We start from the raw sequence: 22,005 nt of genomic DNA on the forward strand, positions 1-22,005 counted from the left end.
GTGGAATATAGTGTGGGAGTGGAGTCCAGGGATTTGTAATAGATATGTATGATATTGGGGGAAATGGGGCGGCAGATTGGGGGAGTGGGGTTGTCACTTAGAGGGGTAAAAAGTATAACTATTGCACTGTGTTGTACAGCTGAAACTAATTCTAAAAAATGTATTTCATAATAAAATTTAATAAAAAAAATTAATTTCAAATAAATGTAATAGTGTACCTTCTTACATTAAACTGTTTTGTTGGATTTAAAAATAAATTAATTAAACCACCTCGTGACATTTTTAAAGGAGTTCACATAGTCATTTTTCAAGGGAAAATTTTATCTGAGGTGCACTTGCCAAAAGTCAGTCAGAACAGAACCAAAACAGAGCCCACTTCTCCTAAAACTGGTTCCATGTGGTCTAGCCACTACATTAACATCACCTTCACAACATACAGGGGAAGTTTAAAATGTGAGTGAAGAAGAGCGTTATCAGAGCCATAATTTCTAATAGGTGAAAATTAGGATTAAGTCATACCACACACATGTAGAGGCATTAAACGTCCTTAAAACTATCTATCAAGGCACTGATGTTCCAAGGAACCAAGATAGTTCCCTAGAATGTGAAATTTGCTAAGACTACTACTGTGATAACAGCAACTAAGGCTTTTTATTTAAGCACATTCTATGGCAAGCACTATTCTAAGACCTTGACACATATTATCATTTAATCTCCTCATAAGTATTACTACTATCCTCATTTGTAATAAAAGAACCTAAAACACAAGGAGGTTACTAATTTGCCTAAAGTCACGCAAGTTAAGAGTCATAATACAAAGCCAGGCATGTGCTCTCAATACATGTAGAAATCATTTATCCTGAGAATAATTATTTTATTACTATTAAAAGCCTTGTATTTTTAAGGGAAGGTCTTTCTAACAGATCAAAGCGGATTCTTGACTAGCTCTTTCTCCCAGCTTTATCATATTTTTCTATAACTGGCCCTTACTATACTCATAAACTCTAATATTTATTAATAATGAAGTATCTCGATGCCCCATTTAGCAACCATGAATTCTGCTCAGTGTAATAGGGTTTACTTTGCACTTTTTTCTTCTTGAGACCTTTTAGTCGATGATACAAAAATATTATATATACATATATGCAGTTTAAAGAAAAAAAATAAGGTAAACACTCGTGAAACCACCATCACAGTCCAGAAAACACTGCCAGCAATTTAAAATTTTCCCATGTGCTACTCCCCTCCTTCAGCCCCAGAGGTAATTATATTCTGAATTTTGTAATAAATGTTGCTTTACTTTTTTTTTATAATCACTTCTATATCCCTAAATAATATACCTTGGTTTTGCTTGTTTTGAACTTTATTTGAATAGAACCATACCACATGTATTTCACTGCAACTTGTCTTTCTTTGGTTAACATTATGTTCATGAGCTTCACCCATGTTTGTGAATGTTTAGTGTGGTTCACTAATTTTCTCTGCTCTATAATATTCTACTGGATGAATAAGCCACAATTAATTTAACCGATCTGATGAACATTTGGGTTTTTTCTAGTTTTTTGTTATAATAATTAATGATATTGTTAAAAATCTTGTACAAGTCTCAAGTACATGAATAAGAGTTTCTCTTGGGAATATTTTTAGAAGTTCAGCGGCTACATCACAGGTTATGCACATGTTCAAATTTACTAGGTATGGCCAAATTGTCCTCCAAAATGTTTATACCAAGTCATACATCTCCTCACCAATGTTTGGTACTGCCAGACTTTTTTGGTTAATCTGGTGGATATACAATTTCATTTCTTTTTTTTCTTTTCTTTTTTTTTTTTTTTATAGCTGAGCCATCCTGCCACCTGTTGGCAGCTCAGCTGCAGCTCAGCTCGGGCGGGGCATCGAACCACTGTTGCTCAGAGCTCACACTCTTGAGCGAGCTCTTAACCAACTGAGCCACTCGGCCGGCCCCCGATATACAATTTCATGATTCTATTTTGCATTTGTCCAATTATTAATAAAGTTGAGCATCTCTTCATGTTTACTGGTCATTTGAACTTTCTCTTTGGTAAGGTACCATATCAAGTCATTTGCCCAGTCTTCTGTCTTGTCCTTTTATTAGTGATAGGAATTCCTTATATATTAAAAATGCTAATCCTTAAGATCCTTTTGTCTTAATATACTACTATATCACTATGATGTATGTAGATATGAATTTTTTAAATTGATCCTGCTGGAGATTTGATAGACTACTTGAATCTGTGATCTACCATCAGTCCTGGAAAAATCTCAGTTTTTGTGTCTTATAATTATTTCATCCCTATTCTCACTGTCCTTAGGGATTTACGATTAAATATATTCATATGTTGGACTTTCTCACACTAGCATTCATGACTCCTATATCTTTTAAATTTTGTATGTATTTTTCTGTTTTGTATTCTGGATGATTTTTTTCAGTTTACTAATTTTCTCTTCAGCTGTTCCCAATCTGCTATTAAAATCTTATCTAAATTCCTTATAAGTCTGCTTGTCAGATGTTTTCAGTTGGTTAATGTCCAAGCTGCCTTTTTTCCTTGTGTGCTCAGTTGTTTTTGACTGTTCATTTTCACTGGAATTTCATTTATGGATGTAAGGCCCGGAATGAAGGTAGGTCCCTCCAGAAAGAAAATCCTTTGTTTCTGCCAGGAACCTGGGGAAATCTCTAGTGCAAAGATCACTTTAAATTCATTTTTCAGTATATGGTTTTACAGAAAGCACAAGAATTTATGGGTTTGGGACACAAATGTGTACGAGGGATGGCTTGTGACTCCAAATTCTCATCAACAAATTTTTTCCTCTCCCCATTTGGTGCCTTGGTTCAAGTCTTTCCTTTGCAGTACCCTAACAACAGAGGCAGGGGTAGAGAACAGGTAGGAGGACGGAGGGGGACTTCTGGTTTACCCTTGCACTAAAGGTGCATGTCTTAGGGATTCCAGAATTACGGGGAGAGGATCTCCCAGGAGATTCCTCTCTATGAACAGCCTCAGGTCTTTGTCTTCAGTAAATCCATGCCAGTGAGGTGGGAAAACCAACAGAAAAATTTACTGAGTTCAGCAAATATTCTTAGGGTAAAATTTCTCTGGGCTCTGGCCTTCACTTAGTTTTTCAGGTTAATAAGCTCTCATTTTTTAACTCATGAGTGCACTTAAGATTTTTTTTATATATATTTAATATAAAAATCTTTATCTTTTAAAGACAGATGTTAAAATATTTATGGATAAAGTGAAATGGTTCCTGGAATTTGTTTTAAAATAATACAGAAAAAAAGTAGGCAGAGTTATAGAGGAAACAAGATTCATCATGATTTGATAATTTTTAAAGTTAGATGAAGGGTATGCAGGAGTTGATATATGTTTGAAATTTTCCATAATAAAAATTTTTTGTTTTGTTTTTAATGAGAAATACAAAAGAACATGGGACAAGCAAGCCAAAAACAACAAAATCAAAAATCTGGAATTTTTAGTTGTTACCAGTGGAAGGGTTAATCCAGATTCCTAATCCTCTATACTCCCAAAACTATCCCTTTTGATTTACCCCTAGAATTAAGTGAGAGTTATGGTTTTTGTCTTCCTTACAATTGCCTTCTGTAGTTACTAAGAACTCCTCCTTATTCCTTTCTTAATATAATTTTACAAGTATCAATTGAAATGTAGATATTTTTTCTTTTTAAAAGCAATTATAACATTACCCCCACAATCCTTATCTGTTATTTTCTGAATTATAAATTCTACTTGTGCTATTTATGAGACCTTTAAATTAAACCCCAAGCAGCTACATTTTACATTCATCCTACATTACTGAGATCCACAGTTTAAAGGAAAAACCTTTTGTGGGCAGGGTATTTGGATAAAGTTGTCAAATTAAAAAAAAAAAAAAAGAAAGAAAGCAACAATATGAACCATTCCCTTTAAAAGACAGCTGTAATTCTAAAATTTCAAATGAGCTTGCAAAAAAAAGTTTTTACGACTTATAAACACAATATTGACTAAATTTTTATCTGAAAGAAAAAAATGAGAAGTGAGAAAAAACACAACATTAAAGTCATTTTTTACCCAGTCTGTAGTAAAAGGTGCTCCATTTGCCATCAAAATACGAACTTCATCATCTTGACCTGCTCGTGCCGCTTCTAAAAGCTTCTTTCCCAAATCTACCAGGGACATCTAAAAAAAAAATAGACAAATTTAATATCTCCAAAGCTACAAAAATGTCCCAGCCTAGTGAGCCAATAAATAGTCCCATTTCTGAGATCTATCTTGAAGGAACTAATATATATACATACATATATTACATTACACACACACACACACACACATATATATATATATATATATACACAGATCTATCAATAAAGATATATCTACATATATAGAGGGTGCCAAAAAATGTATACACATTTTAAGAAGGAAAAGATTGTATTAAAATTGTAATACTCAATACCAGGGGTGCCAAAAAAATGTATACAGGTGGACACTTTGGTCAATGTCGCTCAAGCAGTAATTTGCCGTAATCAGAAGTGTCTGGACACTGATGGTAACCACTTTGAGCAGCTCTTGTAGTTGCAGAAGTCAAATGTGACTTGCTCAAAGAGGTTACTATCAGCATAATTTTAAAACAATTTTTTCCTTTCCTAAAGTGTGTATACATTTTTTTGGCACCCTCTGTACATCAATTATTTTTATAATGTGAACAATCTAAATGTAGGAAAATAGTTAAATTGTGGAATCTAGTAAAATAAAATACAGTAATTTAAAATAATAGTTTTGAAGTCATATAATAACATTAAAAAGTTATGCCATGTTAAGTGAAAATAGCATACAAAACTAATTTTTGAATGTCAAAATATACACAGAGAACAAAATACTGAAAACTATTAAAAATTGTACAGGTGATATGGTTATGGGAAATTTTGCCTCCATTTTACAAAGTTTCTGCCATATTACTATATTATCTTTCTAAACTTAAAAAGTGAATCTTTTAAGGGACAAATTACATTGTATGACTATCAAATAAGTAAATGCTGACATTAGGGAAAAGTTAAATACTACTAACTTACTAAACAAGAAAATGTAGGCTACTGAGGACTTAAAATAGCAAACTTATTGATCTGCTTATAAGAATACAACAAAACAATGATACATTTGAACAAATAAACTTCTCCCTTAATTCTGCAATTGTCTTAATTTTTCAAAACATATCATATTAACAACCTAGAATACTTAAGTTTTAAAATCCCATTAGCAATATAGCAGTGTAGTAGATTAATGTAGCTGAATACTTTGAAATCAATGGTTCTCATGGTAGCAGCAATGCCCCCTAGAGGGCCCTTTGAAAACATACTACGTGTATGGCACTGAATGCCATCTGTTATAATACTCCTTTTATCTTAAAAAGAAAAGCAACCCAAAAATCTACATAATAAATTCCATTTTTAATTCCTTTAGCATTCCTAAAGAAGTTTATCACAGTCTGATACAAATCATTTTTTAACACCAATTAAAATGAGTTTTAATAAGATCTGTAGGGGCACTTCAAAATGTCTACAAATAAATCTGCTTTTGCTCAAAAGTACATGCTGAGGGGGCCATCTAGTGGTAATAGGAATTACCACCAATAATTAAATTTTTACAGTTTAGTCCATTTTGCTTTGAATTTCTATAATTCATAGTTCATAGAGCTGTTGTAAGGTTATAGCATCTCCTGGACATGAAAACGCTCCATAAAACTGTAAAATACTAGTTCCATGTGAATTGTTACTAGCACTCTTAAATAAGAATTTGAATAAAAACACACAGAAAATGTAATCCTATTATAATATACTTAATAATAAACCTTGATTCATTAAAAATTTTAGAATAAACTTGCAATATCACTCCTAGAATACAATTATAAATCCAATAAAATCCTTCTAATCCTTCATCAAGCAATTTAGTACTCTGTATGCATCAAAAGCCTTTAAAATGTTCATGTTCTTTGACCTAGTAATTCCACTCATATAAATCTATCATAAGGAAACTATCTGAAATATAACTATTATAATAATGTTGTAAAATAGGGAAAAACTGAAATTCCCTACTACAAATAGCTAAAGAAATTCAAATAGATCATAATGGAATACTGTAGTCTTTATTTTTTTGTGTTTACTTTTTATTATGGAAATTTTTTAACAAATATAAGAATAGACACAATAGTATAATGAACTCTCTCACAGCCACCACCTAGCTTCAATATTATTAATTTATGGCCAGCCCATTTCCTACATACACATATTATTTTGAAGCAAATATCAGGCATATCACTTTATCTGTAAATATTTTAGTACATATCTTTACAAAATAAATATAGTCTTTAAGCATAATACTATAGTAATTTAAAACTACTATTTACAAATAGCATGTCATAAAATAAGAATCAGGACTCTAAATTGAATGTACACCATGATCTTAACTGAAAAAAATGCATAGAAAAATATTTGGAAAAAATATACCATGATAATTAAAATTACAGATTTTTCCCTTTTTTCTACACATCTCTACTTTGTAAGTTTTCTATAATGAGCACATATTACTCATGTAATTAGAAATAAACTTCAATTAATAAAAAGCTTTTCATCAAAATTAGATAATATTAATAAGCCTTAATGTAGGAAATTTGATGTTGTAGAAAATTTTTTTAATAGTAAAAGGATGTAAAATGTGACTCCAAGTAAAATTAAGCACATTATAGCCATATGAATAAGTATATGTATAAAAATATTCTTGGGCATCATAATTTAGTCGCCTACATTCTCATAAAAAAGCAGCTTCAATAATTGTAAAAGTAGTGCCTGGCATCTTGCCAAATCTTAATCTACATTATCTCATTTTATCTAAGCAATCTTACCAAGACAGTTACTGTCTCCATTCTGCAAAGGAGGCAAACAAAAAGATTTATCAAACAGCACTAGTTTTGGTCTAAAGATAAGACCCATTTTCTTAACTCTTCTTCTTATAATCTGAATTAGAGAACAGTGAGAATCTGATGGGGTATAAAAGAGCATGCCCTCCAAGGATTTAAGTTTAGTCTCTCTGTGTAATTCCTTTTTTTTTTTTTTTAAAGATTTTTATTGGGGAATTGGGGTGATGGGAACAGTGCTGGGGGATTGGGGAAGGGGAACAGACAAGTTGCTGTCGTTTTGTTCTTCAATCTAGTTGTGGAGGACGTTGCTTCACTTGCCCAAGTTGGCAGCATCATTGCGCTCTTCCTGGGTGAGGCAGATCAGTCGCCGGCTTCTGGACGGCCGCTCACTGCAGCTGCTGGCCGCTCACGCTGGCTGCTGGCTACACACGGTAGCCCATGGCAACCCACTGCCACAGGGGCTGCAGCCCACGCCATTGCGGGCAACCCATGGCAGCCCAGCTCCAGGTTGAGCTGTTGTTCAGCATCTTAGCTGTGGAGGGCAGTGTCACTGGCCCTCATATGTGGGATCCGAACCGGGGCCCTCTGACATCCCAAGCGAGTTCTTAACCATCGTGCCACTTGGCTGGCCCGTATGTAATTCCTTTGATGAGAAAAATCATCATATGAATTTCAGATATATTTGGATTTTTCTCCCATTTCCATTTTATCTTATGAGTGTTGGGTTTTTTTACTTTTTCTAAACTTAAAAATAAAATGACATTTTCAACATAAATTATCCTAAAAAAATTATCTCCCATATACCTTTATTTCAGAAAGGCACTAGAAGATGTACTCCACTAAAACCAGGAGTAAACCAGAAGGAAGAGTCAGGGCTTCAGGAAATAAGGGATCCAACAAAGAGTGGAAGAAGATTCCCCCGCTATTGGTAAATGGAGACCCCATGATAACAGCTGTGCCACAGACCTGGAACACAAATCCAGACTGGAGCCGGAGGACAGAGGTTCCAGAAAGGAGGTCTCCAAGAAAAAGACAGGATGGATGCTGAGTTTCCTAAGAAAAAAGTGAAACTGCCTGTGAAGAGTGTGAGATTGATTAATGATGGATACAAGACTAAGCAGAAAAACATTCAATTTCTTTTTCAAGGGAAAAGAAAACTATATAAAAAAGGAAATGTAATCCCAATGTGTATATGACATGGGTTAGAGAAAAGTAGACCACTGAATACTAATGTAAACAAAATTTTCAGTGTAATTCTATTGAGAAGATGAAGGGCGAGGAAAAAATGTGTATGTGGGTGGTTTGAATTAACAAAGCAAAAGCTTCATCTTCATAAGTAGGAAGTCAAAGATATCTAAAATTGAAAAAACAAGAAATAGCATAAGCTTGTTATTTAGAAATATGAAGGAAAGTACTAAGGGAAAAACAGTGAAAAGACATAAATGGATGCCTCCAGGAAAGAGAGTTCTGGGGTGGAAAGGAATAACAAGGAACTGGATTTTTTTTACCATAAACCTTGTATTTTACTGTTTCAACTATGTACACGTATACTTTCATAAAAATAAAATTACAAATAAACAAATACATGTTTATACAAGAAATATGTAGTTCAAATTTAAAGTCATCTCCACACCTCCCTGTGGTCTTACTCCCCAGAAGTAACCACTATTTAAATTAGTGTGTATCCTTCCAGGTCTTTTCCATGCATGCAGTAACACAGATATGCACAATGTTTAAACAAACAAAAACACAAAAAAGGATCATACTATACTTGTTTTTTTCACTTAACAGGGATCCCCTTGTTTTATCAGTGACATCTTTCTATGTAAATACGCAGTTATATAGAATATTAAGCATTCTTTTTACTGGCTGTGCTAGGCTGAATAATGGCCCCCTAAAGAGGTTTAGATCCTCATTCTCAGAATCTGTGACTATGTTAGTTTATATGGCAAAGGGACTCTGCAGATATTATTAAACTAAGGGTTTTCAGCTAGGGAGATGATCCAGGTGGGCCTGATGTAGTCACAAGGGGCCTTATAAGAGGGATGCAGGAGGGGCAGTCAGAGGGAAAGAAGGAAAGATGAGAATCAGAGAACACAACATGCTAAAATCTTAATTTCAGATCTTCTGACCTCCAGAATGGTAAAATAATAAATCTGTGTTGTTTTAAGGCACTATGTTTGTGGTAATTTGTTATAGCAAATAGGAAATTATTATGCTAAGAAATAGGAAACATAGAGTATTGAGTACATTAATTTTCAATCCCTTTTTCGTTTTTTACAAATAGTGCTGCAACACACACATATACTTGGGTTAGCACTTTCCTCCCAAGGCACGTCAAAATTCAAATTGTCCCAATACTGACTTGTTCCCTAGGTCAGAAACCTTGGGGTCATCCTTGATGCCCTCTTTTCCCCCATCCTTCTTAATCCCAATCAGTCATCAAGAGCTGTCACTTTTACCTCCTAATTATCTCTCAAATCCTTCTACCTCTTCCACTGATAGAGTAGGCCTTCAATAAGTATTTCATCAGCTTTTCTCCTCTGCTACAATCTTTGTCTGTGCCTCCATCCTTTCTCTTAGAACACCTTTAAACTTATGTCTATATCTCAGTCTTGCCTTCCTCCAATTTATTCTCTACTCTGCTACCAAACTTCTTAATTATTCTTAAATAGAAATCACGCCCCTTTCCTCAGTTAACTCAGATAAAGCCAAACTCTTTGCCATGAGATTCAAGACCTTTCACATTTGGCATCTATTGCCATCACCTCTTCAAATACTGCTCACCACCTCTCACATTGAACTCTATATTCCAAGCAGTATATTGTACGAGGCTCTTTTCCTCACCTTTGGGTAACTATACAAAATATTCCTTCTGCCAAGACAATGCTCTTCTCTCCATGTTCGCTTTTGCCATATTTAATTCCTTCTTGTCCTTCAAAAGTTCAGCTTATCTCCTCAGAGAAGCCTTCCCTAATTGCCCCAAAATTAACTCAAACGTCCTTCCCATGTGTTCTTCTAGCATCCTAAGTTTGTCTATCATGGCCTTTATCATACTACATTAAATGTACCTGTTTAAGGAAGGAGAGATTTCAAAAGGACACAGGGAAACTTCTGTGGGTAAGTGATATATTCACTATCATGATTGTAGCGGAGGCTTCACAGATATATACATATGCCAAAACTTATAAAATCATACAACTTAAATATGTTTACTGTATTTTAATTGTATCTCAATGAAGCTTTTAAAAACATTTTTAAAGTATATGTGATAAGAGATGTTTAGGGAAGAAAATATAAATCAAGCTTATATTTTCTACTAAAAATAAATAAATAAATAAATAAATGCACCTGTTTATGGGCTACAGGTTGTCACTGTGCCTGGACTATGGTGCCTGGTAAATGCTCAATAAATATTCATTCATTGAATAAACAATGTTTGACACACAGTAGAAACTCCAGAAATACTTGGGATAATCAATAGTCAGAACGTTTGACTTTTTAAATGTAAGCTATGCTGACAGCTTCGCAACTTCTAGGAAATACTATAATCAATAGAATGCTCACTGAATCCCATCAGCCTTATTGTAACTAAATTCCTTATAATAACTGAATGAGGTTGGAACTCACCTAAATATTCTTTTTATTGGCAGCAACTCAAATTGACATATTGGGTCCTAATAAATCTAAGGTCATCTCTATGTTTTCTGAGTCAAAAGGGAAAAGTATGAACATAATAAATCTGAATAATGACTTTGTCTGGGACCCTCAAAATCACTCTTGGACCTGTCAAGTTAGTACATATTGAAAAAAGTCTGGACAGAGAGCCTGAACTTACCTAATAATCAGCAACAGGGCTGTGAAAGAACATCAACTCAAGGCCACCCTCAATGGCAGTGGTTCAAACCAGTACCAAACTTGAGTTCAAAGGTTCCAAATTAGTATGTTCTAGAACTGAACTGTCCAATACAATAGCCACTGATCATTGAAATGTGGTTATTCGAATTTGAGGTGTGTATAAGTATAATGCACCAAATTTTGAACACTTAGTACCAAAAAGAAGGTAAAATATCTCATTAATAGTTTTTATATCAATTATATGCTGCGATAGTAATATTTTGACTATATGGGGTTAAATAAAATATATTACAAAAATTAATTTCACCTGGTTCTTGTTTTTTGTTGTTGTTTTTTTTCATGTAGCTACTAGAAACTTCAAATATGTGGCTTGCATTATATTTCCATTGCACAGAGCTGTTCTAGAAACTCCTTGAAGGCACCAACTTTAGAATTTGCAAAAAGTTGCAACATTTTCAAATTCTCATCTTTGGGCCGGCCGAATGGCGTGTTTGTTAAGAGCTGGCTTGGGACGCCAGCTCTGAGCAGCAGGGCCTCGGTTCAGATCCCACACGAGGGCCAGTGACACTGACCTCCACAGCTAAGATGGTGAACAACAGCTCGACCTGGAGCTGGGCTGCCATTAGTTGCCATTAACGGCCTAGGCTGCAGTCCCTGCTACCATGTGTGGCCAGCAGCCAGCGTGAGCAGCCAGCAGCCAGTGTGCGCTGCCAAGAGCCGCCGTGAGCGGCCATCCAGAGGCCGGCGACCGATCTGCCTCATCCAGGAAGAGAGCACAATGATAATACCAACATGGGCCAGTGAAGCGACGTCCTCCACAACTAGACTGAAGAACAAAAGGACAGCAACTAGTCTGTTCCCCTTTCCCCGATTCCCCAGCACTGTTCCCCTCCCTCAATTCCCCAATAAAATCTTTAAAAAAATAAAATAAAATAAAATAAAATTTTCATCTTTGTAATCCACTGTCCCTTTACCCCATTCAACTACTAGTCTCTTTTAAATCACATGTATTTATTCCAAGAAGAGACTGAGGCTTGAAAAGAGTAAGAAGAGTAAAAATAAGGCTATAAATCTATTGGAACCAGGCCAGTAGATGGTTTCGAAATTAATCAGCAAAGCATAACTTACGTGCTTACTACAAAGTAAAGCCAACAAACTGTTGGGTGTTAGAAGTCACAACAGTCAACTATCAATATCTTGCCCAACAGTAAGAATACACACACTTTGATCCTTTCTCCCCAAGATTTCTTACATTCATCCCTTCCTCTCCACTACCTCTAGTCTTATACTCTCATTGCCTTATACCTTAAACATCACAATAGCCTCTTCGCTGACCTAACTCTAGTTTCTCCATCCTGCTGCCAGGAAATACGCTAAAATAAAATTTCATTCAATCCAAACATTTCCATTAGTGAGTCTCTACATAGTACCTACCCTTGAAGAATTCATCATATAGAAGGGAAAACATACTCGTACATCTCATGATTCCCTTGTCTAAAATTTTCATCAGTACAACTATTTTGAAGAACAATTTATCAATATCTAATAGAGTTGAAGATGCACCTACCCTTTGATCCAGGGATCCCACTGCTGGGAAGGTAACCTCTTTCCTTGTGTACTCTAAAAATGTACACAAGGAGAGGAAACATGTATAAGAATGTTTATAGAAACATTATTTGTAATAGGGGAAAAAAGAAACTACAAACACCCTGTGTCCATCAACAAAAATATTTTTAAGTTTTTACTATAACATTTTTCAAATATAGAAGTGTATGTATATGTGTATATGTGTGTGTGTGTGTGTACACAAACACTCACTCCCATATGACCACCCACATTCTAAATTAAAAGTTGGCCATCTTGCTTCATCCTTCCTACTCCTTTAAAAAAAAAATTTTTTTTTAAAAGTACTTTACAGCTGACACATAGCATTTGGTTGTTGTATCTCTAAATCATTTTTATCCTAGGACAATTTCTCTTTCCTTCATCTACCCCACCCCTCTTTTTCTCTCCCATGACATTAAATGACCAGTTCATTAGCATCTCACATTCTGGATTTTCCTGATTGCTTCTTCAAGATGGTACTTAATTTCTTTATCTCCCATATTCTTATTAACTGAAAATTAGTCTAAAGTTGACTAAATACAGATTTTAAATTTTGGACAAAAAATATTTCAGTTGATGCTATATGCCTGATATTGAATCACACCAGAAATCACACATTTTTTTTTTGGTTCATTTTTAGTGATACTAAGATTAATAACTAGGTTGGTGATAGCCTGATCCTTCCACTGTAAAGTCATCTTGTTTTACTTTGAGACCAACTTGTATTCTGTGGAGTGTTACTTTGGCACACGTGAATACCCAATGAACCTTTTGCCTAATAGTTTTACCATCCATTAATGATCCTGGCCCGTCAATTATTTTATAACAGATTATAATAAATTGTGACTTAATAATTCCATAATTCTTTCTATATTTATTATCTGGCATTCCTCATTAACCATGATTGTTTCTACAAAAAAAAAGCAGTTCAAATGTTTAATCACCAATTTTCAGTGTAAAAAATAGGCATAAACAGCCATTTCCAATTTGTTTTTATTTTTTATTGTTATATGATGTTTCAATAAATTACTCTTCTCATTCTTTTTGATTTTCAGACTGTCCCAATTCTGGCTAACCAGGGCCTCTTCATGTCGGCTTTTGTATCTTTAAAAGCTTTCCTACTTCTGGCTCAAGACGTCCCCAGTTCACTATGTATGCTCCCCGACCCAGTCCTGGAGTCAGTTATTTCTTCAAGGAGCCCTGGATTCTAAGTGTTTAAAGACCAACACTGAGATAATAGAAGTACTCATATCTACCAAAGTGACACCCTTGTTTCTACGTCCTTTAGCGGAGAAAGCTAAGAAAGAAATATAAATATATTTGAATAGAATCAAGAAATAAATTTTTAAATCATAAATTCATATTGACATTTATAATTCAAGTTCAACACTATCAGGTTTTCTGCTTAGTTTCTTTGATTTTATACATGCATCTCTATCAGCTCCTAATATGTAAACATAAAAACTCATTGGCTTTACCCTACAATATATATCAAATGGTGTCAAACTAAAAACATGAATATTACAACTAGCAATTAAAAGTTTAAGATTTCTTTTTAGCTCTTTTTGTCCTTAGCATATACACCATTTAGTGTTGAGCTCAACAGTCACGTGAGATGGTGCTTTTCTCCATGTATTTAAATAACTTTGATATACGCATAGGTTCATTTGCTCAAGATTGTTCTCAATTTTAGGGATTGTTCTTATTTTGATTTAATTGTAATTTTTCAATGTGTAAAATATTTCTCCAATTCAAAAGTCAAATGTACCACACTTGTAGGGAATACTAATAAAGAGGGAGGTTATGCATGTATGGGGGCAGGTGGCATATGGGAAATATCTGTACTTTCTTCTCAATTTTGCTGTGAACCTCAAGCTGCCCTAAAAAAATTAAGTCTTAAAAAAATTATTTTGGAGATAACTGAGGAAATGTGAACACTACCTAAATATGAAGTGATATTAAGGAATTATATTGATATTTTTCCAGCTATAATATAGTTTAAGTTTATATATTTTTAGAGATAAAAATACCCGAGATGCCAAAAAAAATTTATACACATGACTTGTATTCACCTTTCGTTATCGGTAATATATAGAGTATTACAATTTTAATACAGTTTTTTTCCTTTTTTAAAATGTGTATACACTTTTTTGGCACCCTCTGTATACTTATGGATTAAATAATGTGATACTTGGAATTTTAAAAATAATTTGGGACTATATATGAAACTAGTCATGAGTTGATCATTTTTGAAGCTGGGTGATAAAATAATGGGGTTCATTATACTTTTTTTTCCTTTTATATAAAGTTTTCCATACAAAAAGTTTTTAAAAATTTACCCTCCTTTTGGATAATATAACAACCTTAGAATCTAAAACTCCACTTATACCCCTTCTTTATTGCCTTGCCTTTTAATCCATTAGATATTTTTACTGTTTTATGTAGTCAATATTCATTTTTCATTTTCCAAATATATATCACTTTCTTTAATTTTCAGCCGTTCATACATTTTATTTTTCCATTGTGGGATCAATTTCATTCTGCATAAAGCATATCCTTCAGAACTGCACTAATGTGGTGCATGTGGCTATTTAAATTTAAACTAATTAAAAATTCAGTTCCTCAATCATACCAGACACATTTCAAGTGCTCAACAGCCTATGAAGCTTATGACTACACTATTGGACAGTACAAATAAAGAATATTTCCATCTTGGGCCAGCCGAGTGGCGTGATGGTTAAGAGCTGGCTTGGGATGCCAGAGGGCCCCGGTTCGGATCCCACATGAGGACCAGTGACACTGCCCTCTACAGCTAAGATGCTGAACAACAGCTCAACCTGAAGCTGAGCTGCCCTGAGTCGCCGGTAATGGTGTAGGCTGCAGCCCCTGCTGCAGTGGGTTGCCTTGGGCTACCGTATGTAGCCAGCAGCCAGCGTGAGCGGCTGGCCACAGTGAGCGGCCGTCCAGAGGCCGGCGACTGATCTGCCTCGCCTGGGAAGAGCGCAATGATGGTGCCAACTTGGGCCAGTGAAGCAGCGTCCTCCACAACTAGACTGAAGAACAAAAGGACAGCAACTTGTCTGTTCCCCTTCCCCCAATTTCCCAATAAAAATCTTAAAAAAAAAAAAAAGGAATATTTCCATCTTCACAGAAACTTCTATTGACCAGTGCTGGTTTGAATTATCTTTAATGGGTAAGATGTTGATAACAATCTGTTTTTGTATAAAATATCTATTTCATCATCATTCTTTAAAGATACTTTCACTAGGTGTAAAATTCTAGGTTGGCAAGCTTTTTTCATTTCATATTGCAGGTATCATTTCATTATCTTCTGACTTCCACTACTGCTGTAGAGAAGTCAACTGTTAATCTATTTCTTATTCCTTTGATAGTTATCTTTTTTTCTCCAGCTACATTAAAGTTTTTTCTCTATATTACTGATTTTCTGCGATTTCATTACAATGTTGTCTAGGTATGAATTTATTTTTATCTTACTTAGGATACGTTGGGGCTCCTGAATCCTGGTTTATCTTTGATTGGTTCTGAAAAACATCAGCCATCATCTCTTTAAATGTCCCAGTTTGTTTCCTCTTCTTCTGCAATTCCAATTCAGACCTTCTTACTCCCCACTCCCTATCTCTTATCCTGTCTTCTGTATTTTCCATCTTTTTGCCTCTAAGCTACATCCTGGATAATTTTGTCTGGACTATATTCCAGATCAATATTTTTTCTGATGTATCCAATCTACTTGCAAACTACACTAAGTTTTTACTTCAGTTCTTGTATTTTTCATTTCTAATATATTTATTTTTTTTCCAAATCTACAATGCCACTTTTTTTATACGTTCTTATTTCCTGTATTCAAGTTTGTCATTTGTTTCTGTAAACACAGTAAGCATGGTTGTTTTATCATGTATCTACTAATTCTAATATGTGATGCCTATGAAAATCTTTTTCTGCTACCCATTGTTTTTGCTGGTTCTTACCCATGTTTCCTTGTCTCCTTGGTATGCGTGGTTATCTTTGATTATATGCTGGTCAGTGTCCTTGAAAAACTACTTCTAAGGAGGCCTAAAATGAAGGAACACTTGCACTTGCTTCTGCCAACCACCTGAGGGACACTACCAGGCTTAAGTTTCCCTTACTTTGGGAAACAACTTTATGGCCACAACTTTATAGAGACTTTGTTTCCTTTCTCTTTTCACCTGTTCTGCCCAGTGCCCAAGATGACTTGCCCTGAAGTCCCTTGATATTTAGCTGAGAAGTAGGTGATGAGAAGGGAGCAGTTGTTAGTTCTGGTTCATCTTTACCCCTCAGGTGTAAACATGAAGTCCACACCTAGTAGGGAAGGGTCTCTTATAAAACTTTACATGTCCGCATGTTGGGTAGGCTCTGAGCCTTGATTTCCATCTGCCTTACTCCAAAAGGCTGGTGATCAGAAACCTGAACTTCTTGATATTAGCAAACATATTCAAAGCAGTTCTCCAGGTATTCTGCTAACCTCTCTTGGTTAAGGCTTTCTTCTAGAATTTGACTTACCAAATTCCCATTATCTTCCCAGTTCTTCAAAGCTCTTAAGGTAGTATTTTACATACATTATCCATGTTTTCAGTTTTTTCAAAAAGAGGACTGCTCTAAATAAACTAGCCCACCATTACCCAGATGCAAGATATATTTTGAAGTAGAGCTAACAGGACTTCCTGATGTAGTACATGTCAGTGCAAAAGAACAAGAAGAGTCAATGATGACATCTAGGTTTTGGCCTGAACAACTTGGTAAAAAGTGGGATTACTTACTGAAATAAAGATGGCAAGTGGGATAAGGTGGGTCAAGTGTTAAGAGTTTGGCCACAGACCTGTTAAGTTTGAGATGCTTTAGCTAGGTTATAAATTTCTTCTGCGTAGCGATAAGACTTTCTTTTAATGTCACTTGCACTCACAAGTACTTTAGAACATTGCTGCACATATAGTTGGCATTCAATTAATGGTTTCTTTGCCTCAGCACTACTGACATTTGGAGCCTGACAGTTTGTTGTGGGAGACTGTCCCATGCACTGTAGAACATTTAGCAGCATCCCTGCTCTCAACCCATTAGAATGCCAATAGCACCCACCTCTCTAGCATTTCATGACATTAAAAAAAAAAAAGTCTCTAGATATTGCTGAATGTCCCCTGGTGGCAAAATCACCTCGTATTGAGACTATTAATTAAACGCTACTTAAATTAAAGTTCATTTCTATACATTATGTTATTACCATCCTTTCACTTAACTGGACACATCAAAGTTATACAAGAGGTAAGAGTTCATCCAAGCCCAAAGTGTAGCCCAGCCCAATCCAACATTTCTCAATTTGTTTCCCAAAGCTCCAGAGGACCGCAGTACTGAGAAAGGCAGCAGATAAAGAGGTAAGCACAGGCTGGAGGTGACCTAACAATTTCACCATCACTTAAACAAGATCATCTCAAACTGTTACAGGATTCTCTATATAACATTATTTGTAATTTTTAAAGCATTAAGAAAAAACAAAACTATTGCCAGTAAAACCTCTTCTCTTCAAATTTAAATCTCAAGCAAGAATTACTTAAGTTCTTTTTTATTGCTATTCCACACCCAAATCCTTATTAACATAAACCTAGAAAAGAACTACTAAATTCACTTGCAAGTCCTGACATGTATGTGCTTTAACTGTGCTCTCCTTTTACTTTTTTGACTCTAGCCAAATATAATCAGGTAAAGTCATGTGGATAAATGAAGACTTCAAAAGTCAGGTTCTGAAATGTAACTTATTCAAATAAATTTTAAACTCCAAATTATATAGCAAAAGCGGTTTTAGGCAGCACCCAGAGTGTTCTGATTCCTTTTCTCCATTGGGTAAGCCTCTGTCTTATATACATCAAGTTACTCCCAAATGCACTATATAAAAAAACACTTTTATGCTCTACTATAAACTTCCCTAAACCAGTTTTAATATTGTTTTAAATGTTACAATATAATCTTATGTACCCTATAGATCGCTTCCTTATTCAAAGCATTTTTATTTCTTTGTATTTGTATTTTATTTCTTCGTATTTCAGGTACCAAAAGATGTAATTAAACTGGAACCATGCTGATAAATCAAGTTCCTACTTTCCCCATAAGCTGTGTTTTCATCAGATGTACAGTCTCTATTTCTCTATGTGTGCATACTAATGTCTCTATTTGGCTGTAAAATTTGACATCATTACAAAGCTGTTCTCCATAAAGCCTAGAATATAAAAGTCTGTAAGGGTAAAAAATATATATTGATGACTATTTAATATTTATATTTAAGATAAGCTCAAGTTCCATATCTAAAACACATAAATCACCCACCCACCCACTCACAAAACTAAAAAGGAGTAAGAGTTCATCAATTAGCTTGTCCAGAACTTCCCACGCACATGCCAAAACCTAATCTTCTTCCTGTACTCCCTGACAATGCTACCACCCTCTCTTTACCTCCCAAATAAGAGATCTAGGAGTTATCCTCAATTCCTTCCTCTCCTTCATGTCTCTACATACAGTTTGGTCATCAAGTCCTGTAAGGATCTACTTCACATCTTTTTCTCTTAATTTCTTTTTTCAATAGGCAATACTTTTGTATAGCTCAAAAATTCAAACACAGAAATGTATATACTGAAGTCTCAAGGAAGCATTTACACTATTCCCTACCGCTCCTCCCAGCCACAAGTAACCACCTTTACTAGTTTCATGGGTAGCCTTCCATTATTTCTATAATTACCAAAAGACAGCATTACTACATACTGTTCTACACTTGCTCTTCTTAACACATCCTGGAGATCTTTTCCTATTAGTTCATAGAGCTTCCTCATTTTTTGTACAATTGCTTAGTATGCCATTGTATGGATAAGGCTTAGTTTATTACTGACGGCCACTACTGCTATTATAAACACTGCAATTAATAACCTTGTAGATGTATCACTTCATTTCATATAACTGTAGGATAAATTCCTTGAGGTAGGATCATTGGAACAAATGTAAATACAATTGTAATTTTGACAGATATTGCCAAACTGTCTTCACATCATTTTTAAATTAGTCCTTTTCTCACTCTTCTCTTTGCTACTGCATTTTCACGCCTATATTAATGAAGTACCCCTTAAGTGGTTTCCCACCCTCCCCAACTATTATCCATCCTATTGTCAAACTGATCATTATTATTTTTAATGAATTTTTAAATATACACTATAATATTCTAATTTTAAAATGTTAAAGATTACTGAAAAGGCTCAAGTTCCCTCTGATCATCCCCTCTACCTCTACTGCCAAAACCCAATCCTCTATCCACCACCCATGAGTTAACCACTATTATCAGCTTAGTATTTATCTTACCAGACCATGTTCTTTATATTTGCATATATATACATACTCATACATAAATGTATGTACATCTCCCCTCCAAAATACAGTATTGGTCGGGGTTTTCTCATTTATATAAATGCTATCATACTGTACATACTACTCTAAAACTTATCACACAATAATATATGTAATTTATTCATTTTTAAAATTGTTACATGCTATTCCATAGTATGAATATACCAATTTACTTGGTCATTTTCCTACTTGTAACCAATTTTGCTTATTTTTCCAGTTTTTTTACCATTATAAACAATGTTGCAATGAACATACTTGTACTGCCTCCTTGTGCACAAATAGAGCTGTTCCTCTAGTGTAGAAACTGAGATTTGTTGGAAATAGCATTTTAAATTAATATAACTACCAAACTATCTACATTGATTTATACCCCCAAATTGGCTGTATAACTTATACTCCCAACAATAGTTTATAATATTTATTATTTCCTTACAATATAGCCAATCTTAATATTACCAAACTTTTTGAAGTTTTACTATATAATAAGTAAAAAAAAATTATGTTTTAATATGTATCTCTCAAATTACTGAGATTGGATATCTTGTCAAATGTTCATTGGCCACTAATGTGTCCTTTTCTGAAACTGTCTGTTCATATTTTTTATTATTTGTCTATGCCACTGTTTCTTTGTAAGAGTGTATTATGTATATTTCTGGTTTATTATACATGTTGCAAATATTCCTCCGCAGTCTGTTTTAAATTTATATATTTTGAACATTGTCATCAAGTCTTAAAGCTGTTGTCAAACTTATCAAAATATCTAAAATATAGATATAACCATGTATTCCAATCACCTATAGAATACAGTAGGATTCAACCACATGTATATTTAACTTGAGGTGAAAAATAATTGAAGTAGTTGGCCACCACCATTCTACTTCATAAACATAAGCCCCAGAATTAGACTGAATTGTGCATCTCCCATCTCGTCAGTAGGTCTCTGTTCTCAAATGCTTCTATTATACAGTGAACTTCACACACTGCAATGGGTAAAAGTTTAATATTTAAAAAGACTCTTTTTTTGGTACAATATAGCCCATAAATGTAGGCCAACTTCCTGTAGGGCACAATTGAGAACACAGCGCTATATTTCATCACTAGAGGAAAAACTGGTTATATTGGACTTACTTAGAGATGTTATCTCTATTTCCCATGTGGCAAACTTCCTACAAATTATTTTGACTATACATAATTTTCACCCAATTGCAAAATCATTGAAAAACTGATGACTCCAATGCATTTCAGACCTTTAAGGATCTGGCCCACTACAGCCTCATCAACTCACCACTTCCCCCTTGGATTTATACTCCAACACTGCATTACCTATAATTACCCTACGTACTATTCTGATTCATGATACCATTCCTTTATGTTCTTCTACCTGAGAAGTCTTTTCCTATCCCAATTTACCTGACCAAGTATTCATATTCTTCCTTCAAAACCCAGTTCAGATATTATCTCCTCCAACAAGCTCCCCTTGACCTTCTCAGCAAAAAGAAATAATCATTTCTTTACTCTCTGTGCCCTGAACCTACTTCCATTAATATATAGATTCCACCATATTATGAATGATTTGTTTATAAGCTCTCCTCTCCCATGAGCCTCACGAAGTCAGGCAGGGTTTATCTTAGTCTTATGTGCCTTTTAATATCTAACAGTTTCTAGCATCTCACTCAACAACTATTTGCTTAAACAAATTCTCTCTATTTAGCACTACAGTGAACACTAAAAAACGACACACACAAAAATTGAAATCATGATCTTTAACTGAAAATATTTTACAACCTGAAAGAATATATGGATTGTAAAAAAAAAAAGTCTGTGGTTTAAATTTTTTAAGTAGGTATATACCATAGATCAGTGTTTTTCAAACTGTGGGTCATGACCCATTAACACACTGTGAAATCATTTTAGTGAGCTAAAGCCAACATTTTAAAAAATATCAGCACATGGCTGGCCGAGTGGCGCGATGGTTAAGAACTGGCTTTGGACGCCAGAAGGCCCCGGTTCGGATCCCACATATGAGGGCCAGTGACACTGCCCTCTACAGCTAAGATGCTGAATAACAGCTCAACCTGGAGCTGGGCTGCTGTGAGTCGCCGGTGACGGCGTAGGCTGCAGCCCCTATGGCAGTGGATTGCCATGGGTTACCGTGTGTAGCCAGCAGCCAGCATGAGCGGCCAGCAGTCGCAGTGAGCG

The 22,005-nt window shown here is 34.8% G+C and overlaps 1 protein-coding gene across 8 annotated transcripts in view; it reads right to left on the reverse strand.

Moving 5' to 3' along the window:
* The window catches only part of GABPB1 (GA binding protein transcription factor subunit beta 1), a 62,828-nt gene that overhangs the window by 25,923 nt on the left and 14,900 nt on the right, over positions 1-22,005 (reverse strand). For all 8 annotated transcript variants that reach the window (XM_019664767.1, XM_019664732.1, XM_019664757.1 and 5 more), the window contains exon 2: positions 4,086-4,193. In XM_019664767.1, the coding sequence (XP_019520312.1) occupies positions 4,086-4,193 (108 nt within the window). The remainder of the gene's footprint in view (positions 1-4,085; positions 4,194-22,005) is intronic.

Source organism: Hipposideros armiger, unplaced genomic scaffold (genome assembly GCF_001890085.2).
Source record: "Hipposideros armiger isolate ML-2016 unplaced genomic scaffold, ASM189008v1 scaffold_12, whole genome shotgun sequence".
In the NCBI taxonomy this organism is placed as follows: domain Eukaryota; kingdom Metazoa; phylum Chordata; class Mammalia; order Chiroptera; family Hipposideridae; genus Hipposideros; species Hipposideros armiger.